Raw genomic sequence first — 27,031 nt, 5'->3', positions numbered from 1 at the left:
CGCTCTTCCACATAGATATACCTTACTGAAACACTAATTCAGTCAGAATATTCTTATATGTAAAGATAGCAGAGCAGACCCTTATGTCAGGTTTGAACTTTGTTTCCCTTCAATGCTATTGAGGCTTCAAAACCCAAACTTTATTAAACATACCATGTTTACAGAGACATTCAGATTTACATAAGCAGCACAATATCACCGTTTTTTCCTCTCACCCTCAAAATCACACCACCTTTTACACCACATACTTATTGCTGCTTACAAGCACAATTCCTGTTTTCAGCTGCAAAACTGTCATCCACAATTACTAGTTAATTCCTTTATGTACATGTGCTCACAACAAAAGAGGCATTTCATGAAACAAAAAGGCACAGCAAGCGTACCTAGGCCTAAGCGATCATTATTACAACACTGGCCCGAGTTCATGTCTGGCACACGTATGGAACAACTCATACATTATTAACAACAATGCATATTATTAATTCAGACCACTACACGTACTACAGGCTTGGGTGTTATTAAAAAGTATAGGAGGTAGGTAAATCTTGTATGTTATCCGTTAAATATTCTGGCTATTCATTACAAAAAACCACAAAATAAAACATCAAGAAAAAAAACCAAAAAAACAGACACACCTTTGGTGCTAAAATAAGAAAAATTCCCCATAGTTTGTCATACTCTATATGCACCTGTATCAGCTATTACCCCCTATATTGTTTCACATCTTCCGTGTTTCCTCAAGAGCAAAATTCGAGCACTACAGAAGGGAAATCTCCAGAGGAAACCTGGGGAAGTCTGGGAAATTCAGAGACTGGGTAGAACATTTAGCTTTATGGTCCCCTCCAGGCCAAACAGTGTTTTTCCAACTGTCAATTTGCCAATTAAGCACAATTAATATAATTTGGTTTTTAAGGTATCAGAAAAGGATAGAAAAATAAAAGAACTCCTAGTATTCCTTAAGCGGCCTCCAACTTCTAATCAAGCTTCCTGAAAAGAAGAGCTTTGTGAAAACAGGAAACAGTCCTCAGCTGTTGGAAACAGTCCTCAGTAACTTGGAAACAAAGAGCCTATACACTCTACAGAAGCATCCCAATTATCCTCCATTGTCATACAACCAGCCTCTTCCATTTCCCCAAATTTCTTACTATTGCAGCTTCCAGAAGTTGGTGAAGTAGGCCCAGAAAAAAGAAACACAGTCAAAGTAGAGAAAAGGAGGAAAGGAGCCAGTTTGAGATGGGTTTGTAATCAACAGGCTTTCTTCCAGAGGGCTTTCCCCAAGCACATCTTCAAATCCTCAAGTACCTAGGTAGTCATCCGTCACCCATCTCCATCTGCCTTCAACTAATTCCAGGCACACGTCCATAAAAGATGGACATCAGACCTTGCTTTCATCTGGTCCTGGCACTGGCACTGTCTAGCTGGAACAGGAAGGACACCAAGGTCAAGAGTTCTCCTATTCTTTTAACACTGACATTGCCTCAAAAAAACCCAATCAAACAAACAAACAAAAACAAACAAACCAAAAACCAGAAAACTCCAACACAAACCTGATGCACAGTAAATTTCCAATTTCCTTTCTTTCTGTTTTCCTTAGCATTTCTTCTCTGCACATTCCTGGAAGTTAATCAAGTTGAAAACTGTAATCAATCATGTCCTTCCAGGGAAAAAAGTAAAGTTTAAGTTGGAAGTATTACAGGTCTAGAAGTAACTAACTAGACAGGGCTGTATTTCATTATAACAATATTTAAGTATAAGAGGTCCACTTTCATCTGGAATAAGTTTAATTTAGAGGTTTTAATTACAATTATGCTCCCCTTATATTTAATTTAAAATAAAAATAAATATAAATAAGACTTTCAATGGTCCTAGTCCTAATCCTACAGACAGTTAAAGCCTGCTTGGGTGCATTTAATGTGGGTAAGCTGATCTTTTTCCATAGCCAATGCCATACTGGGAATGGAAGTGGTCACCACGTATTCATATCCCCACTTCTGGTACCTCTAATTATGGTATCAGTTTCAACTGGGCCTTTGGCAGGAACCCAGACAGAGGCTCAAATTCACATCTTTGGCTGAAGCATCTTACTGCAGGTTAACTTGGCCACAGCAGTCACAAGCACTGCAGAACAGACTTACCCACATTAACAGACTTGATTAGTGTTTCCAAACCCTGCTCGTTCATCCTTGCACTTCAGTGACTTCAAGAAAAAAAGTTTAGAAATCCAGTCCTGCTTCCAATGATCCCAATGAAAGCCTCTACTGTTTTTAAGCATCCAAATTATAATACAGGCTGGCAAAGTTACAAATTATTGTTTCTTTTATTAAAAACAAAAGGAAGAAAAACTGATTTAAAACACATTGTGATAAAGGTTCCTTGCTAGACAAGAGGTGTTAACAAGTATGTTTTAAAATTAAAGGGATTGTAGACACTTCGCATACATACACACAACCTAAAGGGATTGCAGATATTTCCCATATATACACACAACCTATAGGTAATACTATTTGTTAAAACTGCTATTTCAAAGCAAATTAGAAGCTTTACTGTATGATTAAGTGATTCCAAGCTCTACCTTTTCACCACTTCTTGCTAGGCCCAAACTAGAAAGCTAGCACTGGAGATGCAGCTTTCTTTCCCAGACAATATTTCTATTTGGATATCAAATTCCAAAACTTGAATTCAGAGAACAGTCACAAACATTTGGAATTCCTCAACTCTTGATCATATCCAAACACAGCTCAGATATTGCAGGGAATCAGCTGACATTCCCCAATTCAGGGACAACCAGTGCTACCATAAGCCAGAAACACAAAGCTCCTTGTCTGAACCAGCTGCTAGAATCGGGTCCCTCACAAGTATGGCACAGGGAAACTCTGCTTCTTCCATCTTTTCTTTGTTTTATTTTGCCTTTGCATGAGCAATCTTAGTGTGATAATACCTCTTCCAGCTCTACTGCAGATGATTTACCACGTGCAAGGTGGTTTTTTTGCTAAGAACCTCTATCCTATCTAATGCCACTTTGCTCTGCCCCTGCAGGGTCCAGCCTGTAGGTTTCATAGCAAGGATCCAATACACTGACCTCCTTCATGACAGAGGCTGCTTATTACACCAAGGAGTTTGCATAGATACAAAAATGCAATGGTATGTTCAAGTGTACAGTATAAACATGTCCTAAAATATTTCAGACAGCTTGGTTTAAAAACAGAGTATTTATCACAGTCCCTAATAAAAGCTTAGGTGGCAAAACACAGAAGCTGCTGCTCTTCACAGCTTCATTTAGAAGCCTGAGGGCCTCAACAGACTGCAAATATTTTAATACCTAAAGTGAAAACATCACATCTTTCAGAGGTTCCAAGCATTTTAAAGTTGTGCCTTTGGAAAGTATCTGCCCTCCTCCCTGAAGATAACATATGTCCCCAGAAAAGCACCACCATATTCTAGCTTCAGGGTAAAGGCCCTTTACTTTGCCACTTCTACTCTCACTCTGAAAAAGCTGGCATTATTAATCTACCACTTATTTTGGCCTCCAGGAGTCAAATGCAAGGCACTGATCTTGTCCCTTGTATTTTTTTTCCCCTTTGAAAATGGCATTTATCAGTATCTTTCACATCAGCCTAGAACATTTTCTACCTTACATTACAACAACTTGCTATTAAAGGGGAAAATGCTTTGCTTCTGAAAAACAAGAAAAGGAACAAATATGTCTCTTGCCCAAAAATCCTAAAAATCCTACTTATATAAACAATGTCCCATTTCCAAAGCAAGAGAGATTTCTTAAGTTCAGCAAACAGATCGTCTGTGCTGCATTTACACAGAGCTACGTCCATTCATCACTTTCAAGTCTAATTACCAAGCCATTTCCCTCTTGGCAACCTCTAATAGCCAGAAGAATTAGGTTCTACATGGTGGGGATACCAGGGGACAACAAATACCCATAACTCTTTGCAGCTGTGCAATTTGTAAAGCCTCTCAAGCTTTGTCCAGGGAAGGGTTTACTGCAAGGCTAACTTTCCTTCTCATCTGCTGCTGTTATCTGTCCAGTCCTGCAGCTCTTGCTTCAGCACAGTCTCTCCTACTAAAAGTTGTAACATCTTTTACAATTAAGGAGAAAGGAAAAAAATTTGCAACCTGCTCCTACAAGAAAACGGTGTTAGAACGACAGAGAGGTGGAAAAGGCTTCATGCATTGTGTAGTTCACCTCCCCAGTTACACAACTGCTCCTCACTGCATGTTAATTTGTGAAACATCAGCTTTGTTTTAAAGATGTCAAGTGGTAGGTTGCTGGAGCTGCTCCCGTGCAACTAACAGTGAAGGAGAATTCTCTACCAAGCGCCTTTCTGGTTTGCCTAAGTTTTTCCCATCTCAATCATTTTTCCTCCTCAAAACTCATCATGACATCTCTACTTTCTACCATCTTTTCTTCCACAGGTTTATCCTCTACTCTTTACACTCAGTTATAGTGAATGCTTCCCCCTTTTTTTTTTTTTTTTAGACACCCCATTCAGCACCCAATTTTTTATTTTCAGTTCTTTCTGAACTTCCTCTACCATCCCAACACAAACCAGACAGAGAAGGAAAAATCTGCCAAGAGCATCAGAAGAACAGTGTAACAGATCAAAATGCAGAAATAAACACAGCTCAAATTATCTTTCTTCACTACCATATTGGAAACTCTAGGCCATTCAGGACCACCTTCTCATCTTCTTGAATGAAGGATATCCAGGCTTCTCTACTAAGCAACTGCTCCTCACACTGAACTGTTTTTCTTCAGGGGTGTAGGATTATATTTTTGTAAATTCTGTTCCAGGCTGGTATGTATCTAGCCCACTTTTTAAAATCTGTTGCCTGCATGCAGAATTGGGAGGCAGGCGTAAACAGACAAGAAGAAAATCCCAGGAGCTTAGGTCATACAGGTAAAACACAAGGAACTTCTAAGCAGGCTGAGTAAGAAAAAATGTTTTCAGAAATACTGTATTTTGACACTGACCAATGTCAATGAATGTAACTTTTGCTGGCATGTAAGTACTATTTCTTGTAAATAAAAAATGCACACACACGTTTTGTAAAACAAAACTGCTACACAAGACAGTTACATTAGGTAGAGTGTCAGATGTATGGCAATTATGGAGTTACAGCTTGGGAATGTATAAAAAAACCAAAACACTGTGACATAACTGAATGCAGCTAGTGTTCACCACAGGGTCACAGCTTGTGCAGAGACAGAGACTCCACTCCAGGATGCAAAGAAGACATTATATTGAATGGTGCAAAAACTAAAATCCCTTAGCTTTCTTGATCTACCTGTATTATAATTAATTACAAAGTCTGTTACTTTACATGTGCCTACTGAGAATGGGTCGCTTGGGATCTCTGCAGAAGGTTGGAAGCAAAATGTTTGTGTTCTAAACCTACAAGCTTTAGTCTAATCTAAACAAGTAATAATGGGTTAGTGAATAGTTGGCTAAATGCTTTGAAGAGCAAAAGCATTAAGTAATTACTCTATGTTATTTCACATCTGTAGTTCAGATATGAACTAGGCATAAAACTACTCTCACAACTTAGCAGTTTAGGCTTCCCTCTATCTCTGGACATGTTCTGTTAGGTTCAGAAGACATTTCCTACCTGGGAGATTTGGGATGCAGCATGGTCTGCACTAAGTTCACAGAATCCTAATAAGGATTTAAACTGAGAGGAAAAACTTTCACAAAGCTGTATCACAGAGTGTTTTTCACTGCCAAGGCAGGGAAAACTAATTCAACCAACAGAGGGAATAGGGAGACAATATAAACAGGTGTTTCCTTGAAAACTTCAGCATGGTTAGTAATAGTACAGGAAATGGATCTCCAGAGGCCACAAATCGTTAGCATCTCTAATGCATTTGCAAATTCCTACTGTGCAAAGTCAGCCTGTAAAAAAAGGCCATTTCTAATAAGTGCCTTGTCTGGTTTCCTACACCATTTAATTTCAGATGAATTTTATGAGAACTCTGCTACATATTTTACCTCCCATCTGGTTCAGATTTGACAATGAAATATTTGTGTGTCCCACCCTGTTCTTTTTAAAGCTCCAAAACCAGATGTCTCCAGCACAACACAATTGTAGCAGGTCATACCACATTCTTCAGCAAGCTGTGCCAGGCCTCCTACCCCCCACAGACAGTTCCAGGTACGGTAAAATTGGATTGTTTACTCCTTAGAAGAATACAGCGAGCAAACACACAACAAACAAACCTCTAGGGCACTCTAGAAAAGGCTGATGAAAATGTACTACGATTCATTCTTCCAAAAGGTTTTATCTTGTGGTGTTTCTGAAAGCTAAACATAAGTAAGAATTGCAGCAGGGGGAGGTATTTCCTCCTTCCCGCCCCCCCCCGGCCAGCTTGATTCCAGCACACATTTTTGCAACTTCTCTATTGTGATAAGCAAGCAGGTGTTTCAGTGCCTACCACAGGGCAGGGAACATTTCTAGGAAGCTTACAAATGTCACATCTGCATGCATTGCATACAAGAAGCATGCCCATGAAGACATCTTTTGCATTTTCAACAGAAAGCATGCTCATTTCTTAGCAGTTTCACAACTCTACCCTGCACATGATGCCACCTCCTACATCATAAACAACTTATCTGTGTCACTGAGATGTCAGCATGGCACATTTTATCCTTTCCTGCAGCAACAAATTTCTAATACAAAGGAAGCAAAGTTGTGATGTGCCTTTAAACTGGACAAATAACATAACTGATAGCTTTCAATGCAAAACAAACAAGAAAATAAAAAGTATTTGCTCACAAAGAGTATAAGTATTTTATAAGAAGGTATCCCCCAAGACAGACCACTTACGGAGCCTGTCAAATCTTAAATGCTATAGTAGCAACTAAAGCCTGCTAAAATCCTCCTTCAGACAAGAGCTAAACATCTCTAGGAACCATCACAAAGCTGGATATTAAAAAAAACAAACACATTTTTAGCTGCTTGCACAATTATCTCTTTTTAATGTCACACATAAAAGGACATAAACATTCCCAAATCTTTCCATGAAGTATTTCCCAGTGTGGCAAAATATTTAGGTAAGTGTAAATTTAGGCATATGAGTAGTGTCTCCTTGGAAATTCCAGTGTTATATACCATATGATCATACTGTTTGCTTGATGGAGACACTATATTATTCCCGTGCAACAACCCTGGGAAAAGAAAGGAGTTGGTTACTGGAAATAAACTCAAGCTAAAACCACAGAAAAGAGCCAAAGGGCATGAGAACCAGTGGAATCATTCCTACTAATGAGATGAGAAAGGAGGAACTCCACCAACTTACCTGTTTATGCCAAGTTAAATATGCATGAGAAGTCACAAATGCTATCCTTCTGTATATGGAATGAATATTTAATGAAATAATTCCAGAAAGGTAATACACTTGTGATTGCACAATGTAAGAGTAATTTATCAGAAAATAACATCTGTGATTTTTGTAACAGGATTACTTACTTTCCCCTTTCAACTGCCAAAGCGTCTATTTCATCAAAGAAAAGAACTGAAGGAGCCACCGCTCTGGCTTTCCTAAAGATCTAGAAAAACAACAATGAAGTGTTCAGATTTAAGGGGTGGAAAATTTTTACAGAATGCTATCACCTCCTGCACACCTCAAAAGCTACAGAGCATCACAGAACATAAGCCTTGTCACCTTTTTGTTTTAAAACAAACAACAACAGACCTTTAGAAGGTATTCACTGAGCAATGCAGGCTTATAGTGAAAGCTATTACTGGATCTCAGATTTGACAAGCATAACCAGCCCAAGGCAGGAGGAAGTTAAAAAACACTAAATACCCCTTCTGCTTTTTTCTTTTCTTTTTTTTTCAAAACTTAAACCAGAAGGAGTTTTGTTGGAAAGTTTGATGGTTACCTTATAAGGAGAAAAGAATTTGTATGGCAAGGAGGTTGAACATAAAACATTATGTATAGCTTGCCCTTTCTTACCTCTCTCACTGCTCGTTCAGATTCACCAACATATTTATTCATCAGCTCAGGTCCCTGCAAAATTAAAAACATAAAAAGTTATAAAGGACATTACATTTACATACAAAATGACTGAGACAATCTGCCAGTGCTACATTACCCATGCTCTTTTACCAGGATTATCAATAATTTGTCAATTGCAAGTCTTGTGCCTTTTTAGACTCATCTTCTACCTCTACCAAGTTTTCCTCCACTTGTTATGCTACTGTGCATGCATGTAGGTTACTACTCTCATCATAATTCTTTCCTAATACTTTAATGAGAAACTGAACTAAAGAAATAAACATTTCAGGGTTCTTCAGTTCTTGACTCAACAACAGCAACAAGAGGGCTGCAAATTACCCAAAAACAGGACAGAAATTACAGAAAAGCATTTACTTGTGCACTCAATGTGCATTCTATCCAGCCAAGCACCAAAACAGTGACTTAAACCAGTGTTTAAAAGGGTTTCTTTGAACTTGACAGTTCACACGTTCAGGAAGAAGCAGCTGCCACAGCAGCACACCTGAAACCCATCCACAAGGCAGTCCATCCCCAGAAAGCAAGCTGTTGAGTATCTTAGCTCATTCACATTCCTTCTCCTCTCTGCCAAGACTGCCAAGCATCCTTATTGATGCCAGCTGCTGCAGCGCCTGTTTATACTCACAGCCCTGTCCACTAGGAACAGACCAGAGACCATGGGGTCAGCATTCATGTCTTGAACACATACGCCCCATTATAAAAAGTAAAACAATGGAGAATTCCCAGAGTGTTTTCTGTTCTGCTATATGCTGTAGGATAGGCTGCTTAAATAATGCTTCCTAATGGGACCAAGAATCTCGTGGGACTGGCAATGACTCACTGACTTTGGCCTGGTTTGCATCAACATTGACCTGCAGTCACAACCAGCAATGATTATCCACTGCCCTCAATGAAAAGAGCCTATGGCTTCAATCTATTTTCCAGGGAACAGGTGTCCCTGTAATTTCACCAGCAGAAACAACATCCTTCTTCACAGTCAGGGAACTGAACAACCTTCCTATGCTTCACAGCTGCAAATACCTTCAGGTAACGCTGGGCTCAGAGCAGTGAGGCAGCTTTAAAGAGCAGATACAAAATTAAGAATATTTGGCAGATGCACATTTATACATTGGCAGTAACGGAGCTTCTATTACAACCCCTCTTTGAATGGGACCATCTGGACTTTGTACCCAGACTGGTAGAATGCAGATTTGTTACTCTAAAAACACAGCACACTGGTTTTTGCAGACTCCCCTCTCCACACTCATTGTCCCTCTTGCAGTAACAGTTAATGCCTGAAGTTTATCTTGATGCTGGCACCATCAGAAGTACCCACATACATGCATGGGGAAAATATAAACGTGCTTTTATTTTTAAAAGTAATCTGATATCAGTAAAGCATCCAGGCTATGCCACTATTTTTCATTATCCAAAGGACCAGGTGAGATACTGCAGCAGCCAGGCCTAGAATACCACATAGGAAAAAGCAATCATATAAAGGCTGGAAGAAAAGCACTGCATGCCTTCCCTATAGGAAGTGTAAATGATACAGTTAGCATTGCTTCCTTTCATCAGCATCTACCCTTCAAGCAACTACTACAGTAGCTAAAATGTCCCCTGCAGGCTTTCAACAACTTCAGAAATTGAGTCTGTTTGAAACAGAATTATTCAGACATATAACTGAAGAATGCAGGAAGACAGAGAAGGAAAAAACATGGTAAAACATAAAGCCTGTTCCTACTATTTACTGTGGACACCGAACAGCAGCAGCATGCAGCAGTTTCTGCACAACAGGCTTGCAGCTCAACAAGACAGCACCCAGCTGCTCCAGGCACTTGCCATTCATCACTTTCAGTGCAGATGAGGAATCTGATAGCATAGGCCTAACAAATCCTTAAGGAACAAGAGCACAGTCTTCTCTTTCTATCTAGCTTTCTGTTAAACTGAGCTGATACACCGAGAAACCTCTGCAGATTCTACTCACAATCACAGACTTTTTAGTAATTTTTTTCTTGGATCCTGTTGACCTTCTTTTTCATGCCCTTATTCACATAACTAATCTTCATTCACATCAGTATTCTCATGGAAACCAACATCATTTACATCAGTGCCAATAGTGTACTCCTCTAGTATGACACAATACCAAGTAAGGCTGTTTCATTTTCTTTTGTCTGAGCAACAAAAAATACTTAAAAATGAAACTATTCTCCTTGAGATTTAAGGTACAATATTTCAGATGCTTGGAGTTTTATTTTTAATTAAGCATTAAAATAAAAAATATGATCAAGTCAACATCAAAGCAACAAGTAGTGTTTAAAATATTTCCAAAGATAATTCTTTTGAATACATGGTTTTGATGTAAGCTTTGACATGAAGTTTTTCTTCATTTTTCTCTTCCTTAAGCAGCAACTCCATGTGAAAGACCACTATGTATTAATGACCAGTGCCTCTTCATGGCGAATTCTCATAAAAATTTATTTGAAGGTCTCCTTGTTCACCAATCCTGAGCAATACCAAAACTGCCATTGAGAACCATGATCTTTATTGCAAGCAGCTTTTAACTCTTACTATATATGGCAATAAAGGCAAACACTCCAAACTAAGCGAAAGCACACACAGAAAAGGAGCAAGTGGTATATGTTTCGTCTCATGCAAACACTTAAAACCACAAGACAAAAACTAGAAATGTTCAGAGAAGCTGGATGTAGAAACTAAACTGGGTTAGCTCTGGTCCCACCTGAGCTGAACCTCTGCCTTAATTCTGTCTGCAAACAGGTTCACCTTTAACTGAGACAAGTGAAAGTTCTTTCGAAAGAGAGATCTGCATGAGGAGCAGTCTGCAGGCCACCACAAAGTCACCTGCTGACAGCTGAGATGGTTTCCAGTTTTCACAAAGCCCACCTTCTCATTTTAGGAACTTTACTTTGAAGCTGGAGGCCACTCAAGAAATATCAGGAGGGTGGTTTTAGAATTATTTTTCAATGCTTTTCTAATGCTTTAAAAATCAAATGACATGAGGCCAACTTAGTCAACAAGTTGACATTTGTTGAAACATAATTCTTGGCCCAGATCTTAGCATAATGATTCCTTTAAAAGCTGTTTACAGCTAACCAAGAACTGCTAGTAAAAAAATTACCCAGTTTAAATTTGTATAGGTCTATTCTCTTCTACAATGTGCCATCTTCAATATGAAGGAAAATGAAGAAATAAAACCTGTTCCTTCTGGTTATTTGCACAGTTACTCCAAAACCAGCAGAAGATTTGGAGCAGGAAATTGGCAGTAGTAGTTGTAGCTCAGCCATGCATTGGTAATTTGTGAGCCACCAGCCAGACTAATAGTATCAAATCTGCCAATTCAGGCAGACCCTTCCACTTGTTTATGGTCTGGATTGGGTGTGGATTTTTCCTCCAACTACCTTTTTTTTTTAATAAAAAGCAAGAAGAAAAGAAAATATCTTACATTAAAATATTACCAGAATAAGCTCTCAAAAGATTAACTGCACAAAAAATAAAACACCTGTATACAGGCTGCAACATGGGACAAGCTTATGAACAAATAGTTATGACAGAAGTTCTCAAAACGTTTTTAAACTGCAAGAGGAACATATGGTATCTCTGAAGTCAAAGACTACCAGTAATTTTTCTAAGCAGTGCTTAAAACCACTTGAGGATTTTTTCCACCTGAAAAAATGGGTAGCGACTTCCAACTGATAGGAAATGTAGTCAGTGACTTTCCTCTATAAATAGTTTTCTACTGTTTTGACAATTAAGTAAGTTATGCACTTAATGTTTGTTGAGCCAGATGGACACAGCTCTCTATCTCTCCAGCATGCAGCTTTGTATACTCCCTTCAAAAATACTGTCATAAACTCACATGCAGGTTCTGCGCTCAAACACAGACACAATGAACTAGCTCAGTCACAGAGTATGAAAGTATGATTCATATCTTTTTAAAAATGAAGTTAGAGAATGTATATCACATCCTACAGATAATTACTGTATAATATATAATGCACAAATCCTTCTTTGCCACGTTCAAATTAGAAATTATCAAACAGACATTAAAATATCATTCATAATTAGTATTTAATTTGAAATAAAGCCTCTAGAAACTGAGCTCTGAACTGTGAATCTCAACAAGAAAATTAAAAAAAGACACGAGTGCCAAAATTAATTCTCAGCTGTTCACAATGTGTATTTAAGGCAGCATTCACTGGCCACACTCAGACATCTGCATCTGAGTTAGACATTCACACTAACTGATTTGGACAGACCCATGTCTACCTCGCAGATGCAATGAACCTCACTCTGATGTGCGAATTTCTCATCAGACTGCAGGAGTGTAGACAGCCAGCTCAGAGGAGCAAGGCTTGAACCCACCTTTACCAGTACATCTTTTCATGGAGTTAAAACCAGTATTCTAGCTTCCTTTTTACTTTTTATTTCTTCTTTTTTTTTTTCTTTCCCCCCTAGTTCCATGACAAAACAGGTGGGTTAATCTACTATAACAACATTAACTGATTTGGAAGAGACTCAAATTAGTTACTTTAATCTTTTGATGCTGTAATCCCAACAGCAGAATGCTATCCCACCCCTACCACAGACAAACCAAAGCAACATATGACTCAGGCTGGCTGCAGGAAAGAGAGTTAAAAAGACAAACAGTGAGACTTCCTTTATTTTAACAGTAGGGCTATTTCTAATGCAAAGGTTGTACATGTGTGATTTGGTAATTGGTTACGCTACATAGAAAAATATTTGCTCAGAAAACGCATGACATTTGCTTGTTAAGAATAAAGCCTACTTCTCTTTTAGTGCTGTTTAATGATTTAATCTGCATAACTCCCAGCTTCTCAGCAGATGTAAACTCCAGGCTGAGCGCCATGTACCATTTTAATCGCTTCCTCTCTCTCTGCCCTGCATTCCAGATTACCTTAAAAACTTGTTAACACCTGTCTAGTGTTTTAAAAACTTCAATTTCAACAGGTGCTTGTGGTCTCACAAGTAACTAAGAGTGTAGGCTGGCAAAAAATTGTCATCTTCAATCCTTGAAGTGAAGCTGCTCAGAGCCGCATATTCAAACTGAAAACCCCATTTTTCTTTCTTTATTGGCATTGCCTCAGAATTCACTTGTTTGCCATTTGCCTTGACCAGTCAGCTTGAATGACAATCTTTTGAGGCTTCTTTACACAATACAGAAGCCAGCATTTGTGGTGTGGAGTGAAGTGACTGGAAACATTGAATTAAATTCACTGCATGCACCAGTGCCTTCAGAGAAGTCCCCTTCAGCACTTGGGCACAGCTGCCACTCAAATTTACCAGGATTTTACACGCTCACAGTCCTGCACCAGCACAGGCACAGCAGGATCAAGTTGGAGGTGAAGTTTTACCGTGATAGAGCTGAAGCAGATCTAAAAGTACCCATCCCACTCACCTCCCCCCATCCACAGAAAAATCCCTTTCCAAGTCATTCCCATGCACCACAGATTTTCAGCGCCCATTCCTATTCACTGTTGCTTTTAGCTGCAGGATAAGGAGCTGCCATCCACTGCTCTGTCTAGGCCCAGGCTTGGCACCATCAGGGAAGTATCCACATGGAATCACAAACCATACAACAACACAAAATTAGCCATGCATAATGCAAAACTTATTCATCTGCTGATACCTCATTTCTTCAGTGACAGCCCATTCTACAGTTGGTATTTTTACCTGATTGCTGACAAACCCTTGGTAGCTTGAAGGGAGTGAGAAAAACACTAAGTGCTAACAAAAACTAATCTTACAAAGTGATTGAGAAGGGCAAGGAAACAGAGACAAGGGATTGTCTTTGAATCATTCATTGAACATCCGTTTTTTGGGAAACTTATGGTAAGAATGGACGAATGTCTTATTTTTAGTCAAGTAAAACATGCAGACAGTTTCAGGATTATAAGAGTTCATGAAAGTAACATTTTTACAAGGGATAGCATTTGAGATAAACCAATTTTTCAAATACAGTTAGTATCACTGTCTGCTAATTAACTAGCAAGTTACTATAAACGTGTTACTATGGATCTTTTTGGAAATTTTATCAAATGTTTGCTATATTTTCTCATAAAATACTTCTTCATCTTAAATATTTTGCTTAGCCAGTTACAGGCACCAAGCTTTATTTTATGCTTCTGCCTACTGAAATCCCCATCAAAAGAAAAAACTATCCCCCCCAAAATTCAGAGACAGCTTTTCACAAAGCAAAGCAGGCAACCTTTCCAAGCCTCATTAATCTCTCTGAGCTGCCACAGCCAAGAGCTGAAGGGAAAAGCAGAGGAAACTTCAATTGGAAAATATTTTGACGTAATTGACCCAGATGACAAACTAAGCTTAAGAACATGTCAAGCAAGAGGAGTGGTACAAAAAAGCATCCACAGGGTGATACAGGAAGTTAAATCAAGCCAAGGTGAAGTCAGAGCTCTGAGAACAGTGTAATTTTTTGTAATTACTGTTAATTGAAAAAAGAAAAGATTCCTTCAGCCCAGCTCTTAACTAACAGCAAGTAAAATGTCAGAAATATTTATTATTTTTTTTTCCCCTTCCCATTATAACTGGAGCTCCTAACCAATGCAAATAATATTTTAGATCAGTATAGTACACATCATCTGTACTGTTGGTTTGCTCAGTGTTAACATCCTTAAACATTACTTACTGCCATGGGTGGGTTTGGGGTTGATTTTTTGTTTTAATATTGCTTCACCATGTTTACAACTATTAGTGTGTTTCACTCAGCTGACTTCCAAGGAATTAAACTTTTGGAGATCTACATATTCTGAAAATTTCAGATTTTTTTGTCACTTTTTGCCTTAGTTTTGATTTTAACCAGACAAATATTAAAAAGCACTAAGCAGCAAGAGGAAAAAAAAAAAAAAAAAGATGCTTCCAAAACAAGCCTATATAAGTTACATAATTTTTCCTGTTATTTATTTTGTAAACTCAGGTAATCTGTTTGTTGAACATAAAATAGAACTCAAAGTCCTCTGTTGATATAACCCTGAGCAAAAGCCTAATGAAATTAGCAGAAAGTCTCCCTCTGGTTGTAGCAGGCTGAGTAAGTAGAAGGTAATGCAGTGCAGGAGACCATCAACAACATACAGCCCCTCTAGCATGCAGCATCCAGGGCTGAAGGGCAACTAAAAGGGCCAAAGGATTTTTCTAGTCCCAGTAGCCTTTGCAGAACTGTCAGCTAAGGAATGCACTGCAACAGGGTGATAAAGTTTATCTGGGTAGGTACCATGATAGCACTGCCTCCCAGCCTGACAACAGAAGAGCAGAGATTCTCTGCAAGTTCCTTCCCAGAAAAGCAACAAAAAAATCCATGAAGGAAAGTTATATTTATTGAATTCTTAGCACAACAAAATGATACAGCATTTCCTAAAAATAGAATTTAAAAAAACCCAAAAAAATCTAAGAGGGCAGTCATAACAAATCTAAAAAAACTAGGATGCAAAAAAATGCAGATATAACTATCTATGCCATACAAATATGGAAGTTTCCTCCAAAAATAATCTTACAATATCACCATAAGATCTTAGTGGTCTAATCAAAATCTATCTTAAAAAGCAGCCAAAGCTGACCCTAAGTGCAAGAAATGTCAAAACAGTACTGTGAGAAACCTACCATGTAAACAGTCAAAAGAGGAACAAACCCAACAGAAATAACACACTGCCAAAGGATTTAATTTTCTTCATGTTCAATTTCAGAAAGCTAGGTGACATCTAAAGCAAAAATGTCACAGAGGCAGTTGTATATAAGAGAGGTGTCATCAGCCTGGCAGAAGCTGAAAATTATATCCCCCATCCTATTACTATTGTGAAGTCCAGTATCTGTATACTATTAGATAGGTATTAGTAAAAGAAATGCATAAAATACATTTCAGAAGAAAATTACAAACTTTTGGGCAAGCACAAAAGGAGTGTGAAGAAGTACAAAAGTGAATAGAAGCCTGACTGAAATAAGTCAAGACTGATTTTCAGTCCTGAAGAATGAATAAATTACCCTACTTTATTCCTTCACACAGTCTTAAGAGTGCTTGTATCCGTGATCGTAAGACACTGAGAACTGTCCAAGTTGAGGACAACCCAGTTGTCTTTTGTAACAGAGGTTTGGGAGGGGAAATAATGAAGATGACCACTAAAGACCTGAAAAGCCTCAATGCAGCATGGGATTTGGAAAAATGGGTGGTGGAAGGGAGCAGGAAGAGCCACCTCCTGTGTCGTGGTTTGGGCCCAACTCGATAACAAAGCCCCGTGGCCTCTCACTCAACTCCCCCCTGTGGGATGAGGAGGACAAAGAGACAAAGGACAAGGTCCTGGGCAAAACAGACTGAGCTTGGGGAAAAAAATAATAATTTAATTTCACACTAATCAAACACACACAGGACACACACAACACATAGAGCAGGGCTTGCATGTGTTACCCCTCCCTTCTTCCTGCCCAAATCACTTTGCTCCCGGTTTCTCTCCCTTCTTCCCCCCAGCGGCACAGGGGGATGGGGAGGGGGTTTAGAGTCAGTTCACAGGCTGGTGGTTCCTGCTGCTCCTTCCTCCTCAGGAAGAAGGAAGAAGGATTCCTTACAGTCCTTCCCTGCCTTCCCATGGGAGAGAGTCCTCCACAAACCTCTCCTTCATGAGTCCTTCCCACCAGGTCCGGAGCTGCTCCAGCCTGGGCTTCCCACGGAGTCACGCGCTGCTTCGGGAACAAACTCCCCTGGCCCGGGGTCTTGCACAGCTGCATAATCAGAGTCCACAGGCAGCAAATCCTCTGGACACAAAATCCAAGTCCACTGGCCAGGTTCACCCCTCCTGGTGCCCCCAGGGAATGTTCCAGAACGTTCCTCCGAGTACAGGGGCACAGCTGCCATCTCGCCATGGGTTGCAGGGAAACTTCTGCTTGGGCACCTTCTTCCCCACCAACACCAGCACCACTTTCCCTCCCCAGCACAGCTCTTCTCCTTTTAGTGCTCACTCTGCTCAGGTCTCATTTCAGTTCTTGTGTATGTTAATGGCAGAGGCGCATCTATTGTCCCTCTAATGGCTCCTGGTTGGGTTTGGAGCAGGGGCAGCTTCTCAGCTTCTTACAGGAGCCGCTCCGGGGGCCCTTTCCCCACTACCAAAAAACCCACCAAACCAGAACACCCTGGAAAGTAGTTGATCATCTCCTCCCCAGTAAATTTAACAGATACATTGCATGAGAAACAAAAAAAAAGTCAAGTGAAGGAATAAAAATAAACAATACCCCTTAGGAATTATATGCAAAATTGCTTTGTAAAACAAACTAGCCAACCAACTGCTTTTCTCTGGAAAAGCAAAAGGTCACCAATCTTGGTGAAAATACTGCTATAAAAAGTTTTGGCCAAATATCAAAGAGCTTGTTTACAAAAGGGCCACATTCATTGTAACACTAACCATTCAAATCTCACAATAGATTTCAAGAGAGAACAGGATGAAACGTCAAACATCTGTTATCACATTATTGTCTTCAGCTCCTGTGCCCAGAAATTACATCTGGACTTTGCCCATCTTTCAAACCTTGCTAGAGGCAAATCAGGCACGGGCTGAAGGCTGTGAGCATTTTGACCATGCCTCATACAGAATTATGACAACCAGTCATACCCATGACACTTGGAAATGTCACATTTTAACAGATTTCATATAATCCAGCTGAAGTACCTCATTTAACAGAGTTAGCTAGCCAAACTGCACAAACATTGCATAGACACATCTGAAAAATTATGCAAAGCCTTCCTGGAGCCAGGCTGGGGTGATACCTTTTGCACCCAAGCAAGACAGCCAGTGTAGACAAGTCCAGTACACTCAGCACTTCTTGAGAGAGTTAGACTTATTTTGCCCAAGTGCCTTAAATGCAGTGTGCAGACATAAAAGGTCCATCTTCCAAAAATCACTGGACTAAGTAAGCACCGCACGTAACCTACTCTATTTCCCCTCAGGTTTCAGACAAAGAGACAACATCCAGCAGCAGGCTCTCATAGTTGGAGCTATGCCTCCTGTCTGCAAGCCCTCTCTCGAGAGGGACCCAAGTGAGCCACCTGAACTATCCTGAAAGAGTACACATGTCCTACAGGCTGTACAGCAGACACTTTTCATCAAAATTACTTATTTGGGGCAGGAGAGACAGGAAGGAAAATGCAAGTCTGAAAAGTAAATTATCAAGAAACATACTCCCATTTCAAACAGCCTGATATCAGTTCCAGATACAGATATTTGAAACATAACATAGAGAACGGGAAAATTAATGGGCCTATAAGCAAGGAAAATACCCTTTCTCAAAAAGAATCCCCCCAAAACAAAACAAAAAACACCCCACATATTAATCTACTTAGGATTTATTGCAGGAACACATGCAGTGGAAATTAATTCATGCCTGTCGTGCTTTAAGAAGTGCTACAATGATGTTTAACACATTTAATACATGATGGATGTTGCCGTTTCTGTCCAGAAAGCAAATGTGAAGTTAGAGAAAGTGGGCTACGTTCCCTTCCTGGAGTCAAAATATCCAAGGCTGGACATGATCCAGAGATGTGCTTCTTGAAACATCTGTACATTGAATATTCAACAAGTTCCAGGACAAAGGATTTAAACTGACAGGGAATAAAAGGCAGTTTCCCCAAGCCAGCCACTTCTGCTGCAGCTTGTCAATGACAAGGGGATTGCACCATCAGAACTCCACCATGAAGAAACGCTCCATTATGTACAAAAGCATGTTCTATCAGCACACCTTCAGGTATCTCCTATTCAGCATGAGCCACCTTCTACTTCTGGACAATTTACTGCATCAGTAATAGTATCTTACGTAGCTATGACTGATGAATGCAGGACAGTGACAGTGTTTATTTGTAACTGTTGTTGGTTTGTTGTTTTTTTTCAGGCTGCAACCTTTTCCCCACCCTCTCAGGCGCTTTGGGTGAGACAAAGAGGAATGTTTTCTTTTAAGCAGAGCTGGAGGAAAAGGTTACCTTGTTTACCCTAACCCTGGAGTACAAAGAACTACTTTGTCTTGATGGAAGAGGCAGTAAAGGTAGTGTTTCTTAAGGGCTGAGGTTTCCAAGGCTGCTCTTGTTGATGTGACCGTGACCCAGAGGCCTGTCTGCAATACTGGGAAGAACAGGCAAGGAAGGGCTGCTGATTTCAGGGTCAGTGTGACTGCCTCTGCTCCCAGAGAGGACAGCAGCCAGAGCTACAGTTACAGTGTGGCTGAAAGGACAGGCAGAGGAGAAAGCTGGGCAGAAACTAACAACACAGAAGGCTTTGTGAGTAAAGAGATGGTCAACAGACAAGAGTACGTGATCTTACTGCTGAGGAGGAGATACTTTTAAAATGCTTAAACAAATGTTTTTTCTTGCACTTCATTAACATTCTGACACAGCTGCAAGACTACTCCATGTGGAATCACTCTGCTATCTTTCTTTTCCTCCTATGTGTTGAAGCTCAGTGTTATTATTAAACAACTTCCATTCATGCATTTTTCATACAACCCACAGTAATCAATTACACTGATTCATAGGAAATGAAATCCAACATTTTTCTATCCTTAAAGTGTTTCTTAATGCTGAGAGAATATCCCACTTATTCGAGTACTCCAGATTTAACTGTTCTAGCAAACTCTATAAAAACAGATGAAGTAGAACTATTTCGCAAAAAAAAGGCAAATAGGGCAAGAAAAATCTGTAATGAAGCATGAACTTTAAGATAAAGAAAGCAAATTTCCTGAGAAATTAAAAGGAATGTAAGAGATGAGATTGTATTTCCTTGCAAGCAAGTAATTGTTACAGTAAGAAAAGCCATGCACTATCCAGTTTTATTTCATTTATACTGGTTTAAGAATTTAATTGCTTCCATTTAAAAAAATTCTTACTAATACCAATAATTAACAGTTTACCCACCTGTTCATCACAATTTCTGTGCTGTGATAAAATAGGTTTTTTTAAAAAACATTCAAGAAAGCACTAGTCCTTTTCATAAGAAAACACCAACTTAACCTGAAATTTGCAAGGTGCTTACTGTAGCATATATAACCATCAGAAACACTTAAGAGCCACAGGATTCTAGCACAGGAAATAGATGAACTCTTAATTGTTATGTGGAAGCTAAGAAAATCTAAGACTAAATGGCCTACCTTTACTGCCAAGAAGTTGAGACCACTTTCATGAGCCAAAGCTTTCGCTATCATTGTTTTTGAGCAGCCAGGAGGTCCGTAAAGCAGCACCCCTTTTGGAGGCTGAATCCCCATTCGGATGAAGGAGTCGGGATGCTTGAGAGGCCATTCAACTGCTTGCTTCAATTTCAGCTTGACATCTTCTAGCCCTCCTATGTCTGACCAAGATACCTGCAAAGCAGACCGTTTTGCTGAATCCAGATAATGAAGCAAAGCTATCGAAAAAGAAAACAAAAATGCTCTGTGGAATGCATGATAGTTATTTCATAAAATCATTTTTAAAGAGCCACTTCTTCAAAAAACCTTTTTAAACAAGAAGGAATTATTAATGTCACACAAAGTAAAAGGGGATCAGACTTGCTTTATAAAATATTTTACCTACATCCTCCAACACATGTATTTCAAAGGTTAATAGCAAAACATAGAAAAATAACAATAAAATTACAGCATGATCATACAGGCAGCAACACTTTGTGTGATCACTAGCAAAGTCATAAATCAGTTATCTTGTTTTTTAATGTGATGCTGAGGCAGAATCTGTAAATTACTTTGATACCTTCTCTGTATGACCTCAAGCTGGTTTTCTTAACAGCTGCACTGTAAGGCCCTGATCCTAGCTGTACAATTCCACTAAACTGAACAGGACTGAGAGAAGTTTTGGGGGTTTCTTCACTAGCCAACACTATCACTTCCATACAGGACTTGGGCACTGGAGATTTCTTTAGAAGGTTGAGAACAAACAATCCTCCAGAGTATCTACAGAAAAGCCACACACACAAAAAAGCAACACTCAAGTGCAACCACAGTTAAATTTTCTCCACGGAAGGCATAAGACAGGCTTGTCAGGCATACATCAGGACAGAACTAATACGTCCTACCCAAAACAGCAGACAGATCCAAAACTTGTTACACCTCTCCCTTTATCCCTGTCAACAAGCCTGAGACTTTTCCCCACATCCCCTGGCCTGTTCTTCATCCTGTCACCATACAGTCCCATCCACTTCTAATATTAAACATGTCAAAAGGCACCTAAATCAAAACATCTTCTGCTTTAAAACACTCTTCCAAAAATGTACTAGACATAGATCATCCTTCAGTTCTGGAAAGTCAACTACACTTGAAAGACAAGGAGAGTATTACTAAGAGGCAACATATCACCTTTCTCCTGACTTGAAATCTGGCATCATTCCTGGCTTGTCCCAATTGCTGTTTTCCTGATACCAGTACACAGAGTTGAAAATAAAAGTAGAAAGTCCCTGAAAGAGGCAATTCAGTCTACCACTGAAGTGGTAGAAAAAAAAGCATTTGGATATGGTGCAAGCACTTTTGTGCAAGTGCAAGCAAACTGCAGACCAAATAAAACTTCTCATTTATTGTCAGTCTTTGACATAGAAGAAAATTAAGAGACAAGGGAGAGCAAACAGCAAAGATCAAAATGCATGGGTCAACCACTCAGAAATATTCTGAGTTTAAAGGAAAACTGGAAGGTGAGGAGCTGCCCATCTGCTGCCTACAGAACATCATCATCTCTCTCACACCAGGGATATGTTACATGAGCTCTAAAAAAAAACAAACCCTGAAGCAGCTCTGTCTTCTTCTTAGTGACCAACAACTTCTAGTTCTTAAATAACTGCTTTATAAGCCTGAGGAAGTACAGAATATGTAGAGCTGATCACCACTGCCTACTAAGAAGAGCTTAAGAGCAGAGCCAACGGCAGGATTCTCTTATGGAAAAAAAGAGAAAAAAGAAAAAACAGAAATTAAATGCAAATTCAGAAAAGGTCAAAGCAAATCAGGCACAGCACAGTATCTCAGTAAAAAGGGGAGGAAAGGGTTTTGGCAGGGGCATCACCAAAGCAGCATGCCACTTCTGGTAACTGTAAGCCAACTTCTGCAACTTGCCAATATTCCCTTCTGAAGTGTTGCTCCAAGCACAACTAACTGCACAAATTGGATTAAAGGAATAATAGCAAATAGATGGAAATGGGCTGTGAATAAGCATCCAATCTTGAAATGAAAGTGTTCACATGAATTAATCAAAAATGGTAAAGGGAAAAACTCCACAACACTGAAAAGGAATAGGGAAACAAGAGCATGAATTCCTACTGACTGACTTTGAGCTGGGTATCTTGGGCTACCAACACAGTCAAAAGCCAGAGGCTTTGCAGGGCAATTAAACTATAGTAGAAAGTCTCTTTCAGGTGTCAGACAGATAGCCTCACATCCAGTTTCTCTGTTTTTCCTTTATGGGAAGCATATGGTGAGGATATGTCCAGTTTAGACACCTCAGTTACAGTGTCTACCACTTAAAGGTAAGAATAATCCTCCCTTCCTGCCCGTGTTTTCACAGTAAGAGAGAGAAATCCACCTGTAGATTATTCATTACCCTAAAGCAAGCATACAAGTTTATAAAAAGTGAAGATGTGTGTCAGATACCTCACTTGCATCTTGTAACTGCTCCACCCATGCAAAACACCCCTTTTCACTCAAAATTCATGGTTGAGCAACATTATAAAACTCAGGACAGTTAATCCCAATCTTCCGTTATTTTAAAAGCTGGTGTTTCTGACTCAGATCTGAAAGAGTATCAGTGTTTAAAATTTATTTTTAAAAATAAGTATTACCTTATTACCCTTAAATTCTACTTAGCAGCTCTGCAGACTGCACAAAACTGCATCTCAGTACTTTTAAATATTTTTTTCTTAGGGAAAAAGACATTTGACCTAAGTTTTTTTCTCATTTTTCAGTATCAGTCTTTATTCATATCTGGTAAAGCATTGACTAGTCCTTCCTACATAATGTCTTTCTAGCTAGATAAAGATTTTGACAAATGAACAAAAGCATCTGAAAACAAACTAAGCCATCAGAAATTCCCTTTAACTTTCAGCAATAGAAGGCAAACACCATTAGCAGTACTTTGCACACATACAAAAAGCCAGGGAGAAAATTCTAAATGTCATTCAGACTATTGCACAAGTCTTGATTTTTCATGACCCACTCCATGACATTTAACATCAATACAAGTGACAGAATTGTACTGAAAAGGTGAAGTAGGGTCACCTTACATAAGTTTTTTTTTTCAGTAATCTGGAGAATTACTGATTTTGCTTACATTTAAAATTGGGAAGTTAAGGAAAAAGAAAAAACTGAGTTGGAACATACAAACAGGGCCACTATATATATATATGTGAGCTTGCCCATTATAAATTAAAAAAGAAAATAACTGACCAGTCAAAAAATCTGTTAATTTCTTTACAATTTCTAAAATACAAGGTGTGAAATTCAAGAAGCAATGGTATTAAAAGCAAAAATAGCTAATAAAATACTACTTTCACATTCTGGTCACGTCCTAAACAAAACATGGGTTTTTTTCCTGATTCCAAAAGGATAGCAGTAAGTGTGTGGGGGGGGAGGAATGGTCCACCACAAATAAAACACCCAAAAGTAAGAATTCTTTTAGATTCACACAAGCTTGGAAGAACTGGATGGGTTGGTTTTGCACACAAATCCTTAGTAACTTCCCAATTAACACAAAACCTAGTGTGCACATTCAGCCCGCCAGCTACACTTCTTTTACCTGCACACAAACCCAAAGGAAAGGCTTCGGAATTCAGGCAATGAAGTGTGATATTCTGTCACAGTGGAAATAGTTTTAAAGACCAGCCTTGGGGCTGAGCTTACACACACAAAGACAGTGCTCTGCTACAGTGTGTAAGACACCAAGATTCCATTACTGCCCTTATCTTTAGCTCTCCCCAGGTCAACCGAGCTCAGAACACAATGCAGACCAGCAACTCCCCAGAGGTTGTTAAGCAGCAGCAATAAAGAAATAAAGCAGACGTGCAAAGAAGGTCTCATCCAGAATCTTTTGGCTGCAGAGACAAAAAAATCTGAGTGTTGAATTACCATAAAGAGAGTGAAGCAGGCAAACAAAACCCACAGCAGTCTACAAAAAATTCTGAAATATCCTAAGAGAGGGAGGAACAGCAACTACAGTGCAACTCTCCAATGAACTTAAGTATTAATTTCCTGATTTATAATGTGCATCCCTTCTCTCCTAAATCCCTGCTGCAGAAAAAGCAACCTTCTAAAAAAGGTTGTAACACAGCAAAGTTCAAGAAAGGTTCCAAAAAAGGGAAAACAAGATGCTAGGTGGAACCAGGCATTTTGCATTTGCCTTGGTCACAACCAACATGAATGGCAACCCAGGCACAAGTGAAAGGATAAAAGAGTGCAGAAAGGAGGAACACAAAAAAAAAAGCGCACATGGTGGCATCTCCACCAGCTCCTCCTGCACACAACCTCACTTTATCTACCACCCCAAACTCACTTCATTTTAGCTCTTTTCTCCACCAGTAATATTTAATATGTTTGGAATAAAGAAGAGAGCTCAATTTATGTCAATGACAAAACCCCTAAAAACTAGCTTGTCATAGAGAACTTCTCAGAAGCAAACTGGAAAGCATTCTATAAAGGTTATAAAATACCCTCAAACACCAAGAAGTTACTTGCTCAAGGCCACCCAAACAAGTGACTTCTAATATACTCTGTGTTCTTAAGCTGCCATCTCAGGTTTATGTCTAACAAGGTTTTTCCAGTTTTTAAATAAGACAAAAGATTGTGGAAGAGCAATTTAGCCTAGTAGCCATCAGAACAGCCAAGCAACGAGTGCTCAATTCTAGCACCTAAAAAGCAATAACTGATTTGAAAATTAAGTTTTCATTACAGTCCACTTGATGTTCTGCATCAAGTAGCTTTCAGAGAACAAGCTCTGTTGATGAAACAATTTGGAGTTCATGATAAAACAAGTAATTAATTTTATTCAGTATCAGAGGTGGTACCAGCCCCCAAAAAAACAACAGTCCATAAATGGCAAAGATGTCACAACTATAAGGGAAGGAGAACTTCAACAAAATCAATTTACTTTTGGTTTCATTTAAAGTTACTTTGAATTCTTCTCATTGAATTGACACATGGCTACTGCAAAGGAATGAAATATGAAAAAAAACTCACCATCTGAAAAACAGAGTTAAAAATAACAAAAGTCTCAGTTTAATTTAGCATTTACATCAATAGTTTTACTTGTAACCAACTGCACAGCCCAAAAGTTCCATCCACACCAATGGGGCTGCCAAGTGAATAATATATCCACAATAAACAGCATGAAAGTGGATATTATTAATGCAGCTCAGACTTCTGTCTTCTCTTTGGAAAAAAAAAAAATCTCATTGCTGATCATTTATTTAGTGTTTGAACTTATTTTTAGCATGGATTTTTCAGATGATGAACAGTGTTAAGGTCAGACTTCAAAATGTGAAGGAACGTAACCCCTGATTTTCTAACAAATTCACCCACACAACTGTCTAGCTGGAGAGCTTCTGGGGCAAGGAGAGCTGGGCAAGAAAAGCCTGTCCTTACAGATGTAAAGTATCTGGCAACTAATCAATACAAGCTGATTGCACAAAGATAACACTAGCCAGGAAAAACAAAAGCAAACCAAGTTTTTGGTTTCTTGAACACAGCTGGACTCTTACCTGGTTCATGCTTTCTGTTTCTTTTTTGTTTCACACGCACCAAGCTATAATTTTTACAATTTTATAAGAATGCAACAAAAAGTGTAAGGCAGTTTCTCTTAGTATAAATTACTGCAGACCACAAAAGTAACACATCACAGTATTACCAGGGCCAACTGACAACTCAGTAAAATGTTGGATGGGAAAAGTAAGTGGCACAAGTCCACAGACTGAAATCACTGTATTAAAAGGGTCTAAATTAGTAAAGAGGAAGAATTTATTCATAAAACTGGGACTATTAGCACCAGTTCTGTGGCAAGTGATTTTAAGGTTTCCCACAGGTGATGCAGGAGTGGACATTCAAGCATACCAACATTCAGCAGCAAACATTCTAGGACACAGCATCATCAATACAAGATGATGCAACTGGTTAATAGCTCTGCAGTTGCATTTGGCTTCTTAAATACCTGGTTTCTGCTGAAACCAAGTATTCCAGCATCCAATTAATTGCCAACACTAGTGTAATCAAACATGCAGCTTCAACCAGAGTAGTTAAATACACAACTTGAATCAGAGGAGCAAAAATTAGCCTGTAAAATTAGATTAAGACCTACATAAAAATCAATACTAGAAGCATACAACATAAGATGTTTCATTCTCTTCTAAAAAAAAGGTATCCAAGGAACCAAAAGATGTCTTCTGCTACAGTCTGTGTTCCAAACAACAAATCGACCGTGTAAATTCTCTGGATAACAGTACATTAAATGTTAAGTGGCTGGCAACTCAGGCACTAATAGGTGAGAATAAGACATTTATTTGCTAATAAAGAGCAACTTACACTAACCTAAGTTAAATAGGCACAATAAATATATATTATTTTTAATATTTTTTTGCTTGTGCTGGTCTATAAACCACACAGTGGTCAATTTTTTTAAAATAGCTACACTATGCTGAAGTATGTGAATGAGTTTCAGGTGTTTGGAAGAGTTCCTGCATTACATCCCAAGCCTTCAGCAAGCAGCCCTAACCAGGGGGCTGCAGTTTGCACTCCTGTTGCTTGTTTTCCCTGCACTGCCATCCCAGTCACCTAATCATACCATAGTGAAGTTCCTTCACGAAACTCATGGACTTCAGATGACTTAGGGCAACTGCTTCTGAGCTGGCACTTTTGTTCGGGCAGGTTCGTAGCACTGCAGCCCAAAATCATGATTAAACTGAATTCCAGCACCTCCTTTGGTAGGTGATTTGGGAAGACATCAAAACTGTTGCATCTAGTACTTCAGATTCCACTTTAAATTCACCCCAG

At 39.1% G+C, this 27,031-nt stretch overlaps 1 protein-coding gene across 1 annotated transcript in view; it reads right to left on the bottom strand.

The window, feature by feature from the left end:
* SPATA5 (spermatogenesis associated 5) overlaps positions 1 to 27,031 on the bottom strand; it is a 201,293-nt gene that overhangs the window by 145,805 nt on the left and 28,457 nt on the right. Inside the window, exons 10-12 of the mRNA XM_010008974.1 lie at positions 20,174 to 20,383; positions 7,970 to 8,023; positions 7,480 to 7,559 (exon numbers count right to left, since the gene is read on the bottom strand). Of these exons, the coding sequence (XP_010007276.1) occupies positions 7,480 to 7,559; positions 7,970 to 8,023; positions 20,174 to 20,383 (344 nt within the window). The remainder of the gene's footprint in view (positions 1 to 7,479; positions 7,560 to 7,969; positions 8,024 to 20,173; positions 20,384 to 27,031) is intronic.

The sequence above is a fragment of the Chaetura pelagica genome, unplaced genomic scaffold, assembly GCF_000747805.2.
Source record: "Chaetura pelagica isolate M959 unplaced genomic scaffold, ChaPel_1.0 scaffold221, whole genome shotgun sequence".
NCBI classification, from domain to species: Eukaryota; Metazoa; Chordata; class Aves; order Apodiformes; family Apodidae; genus Chaetura; species Chaetura pelagica.
This window is presented reverse-complemented; position numbering and strand designations above follow the sequence as displayed.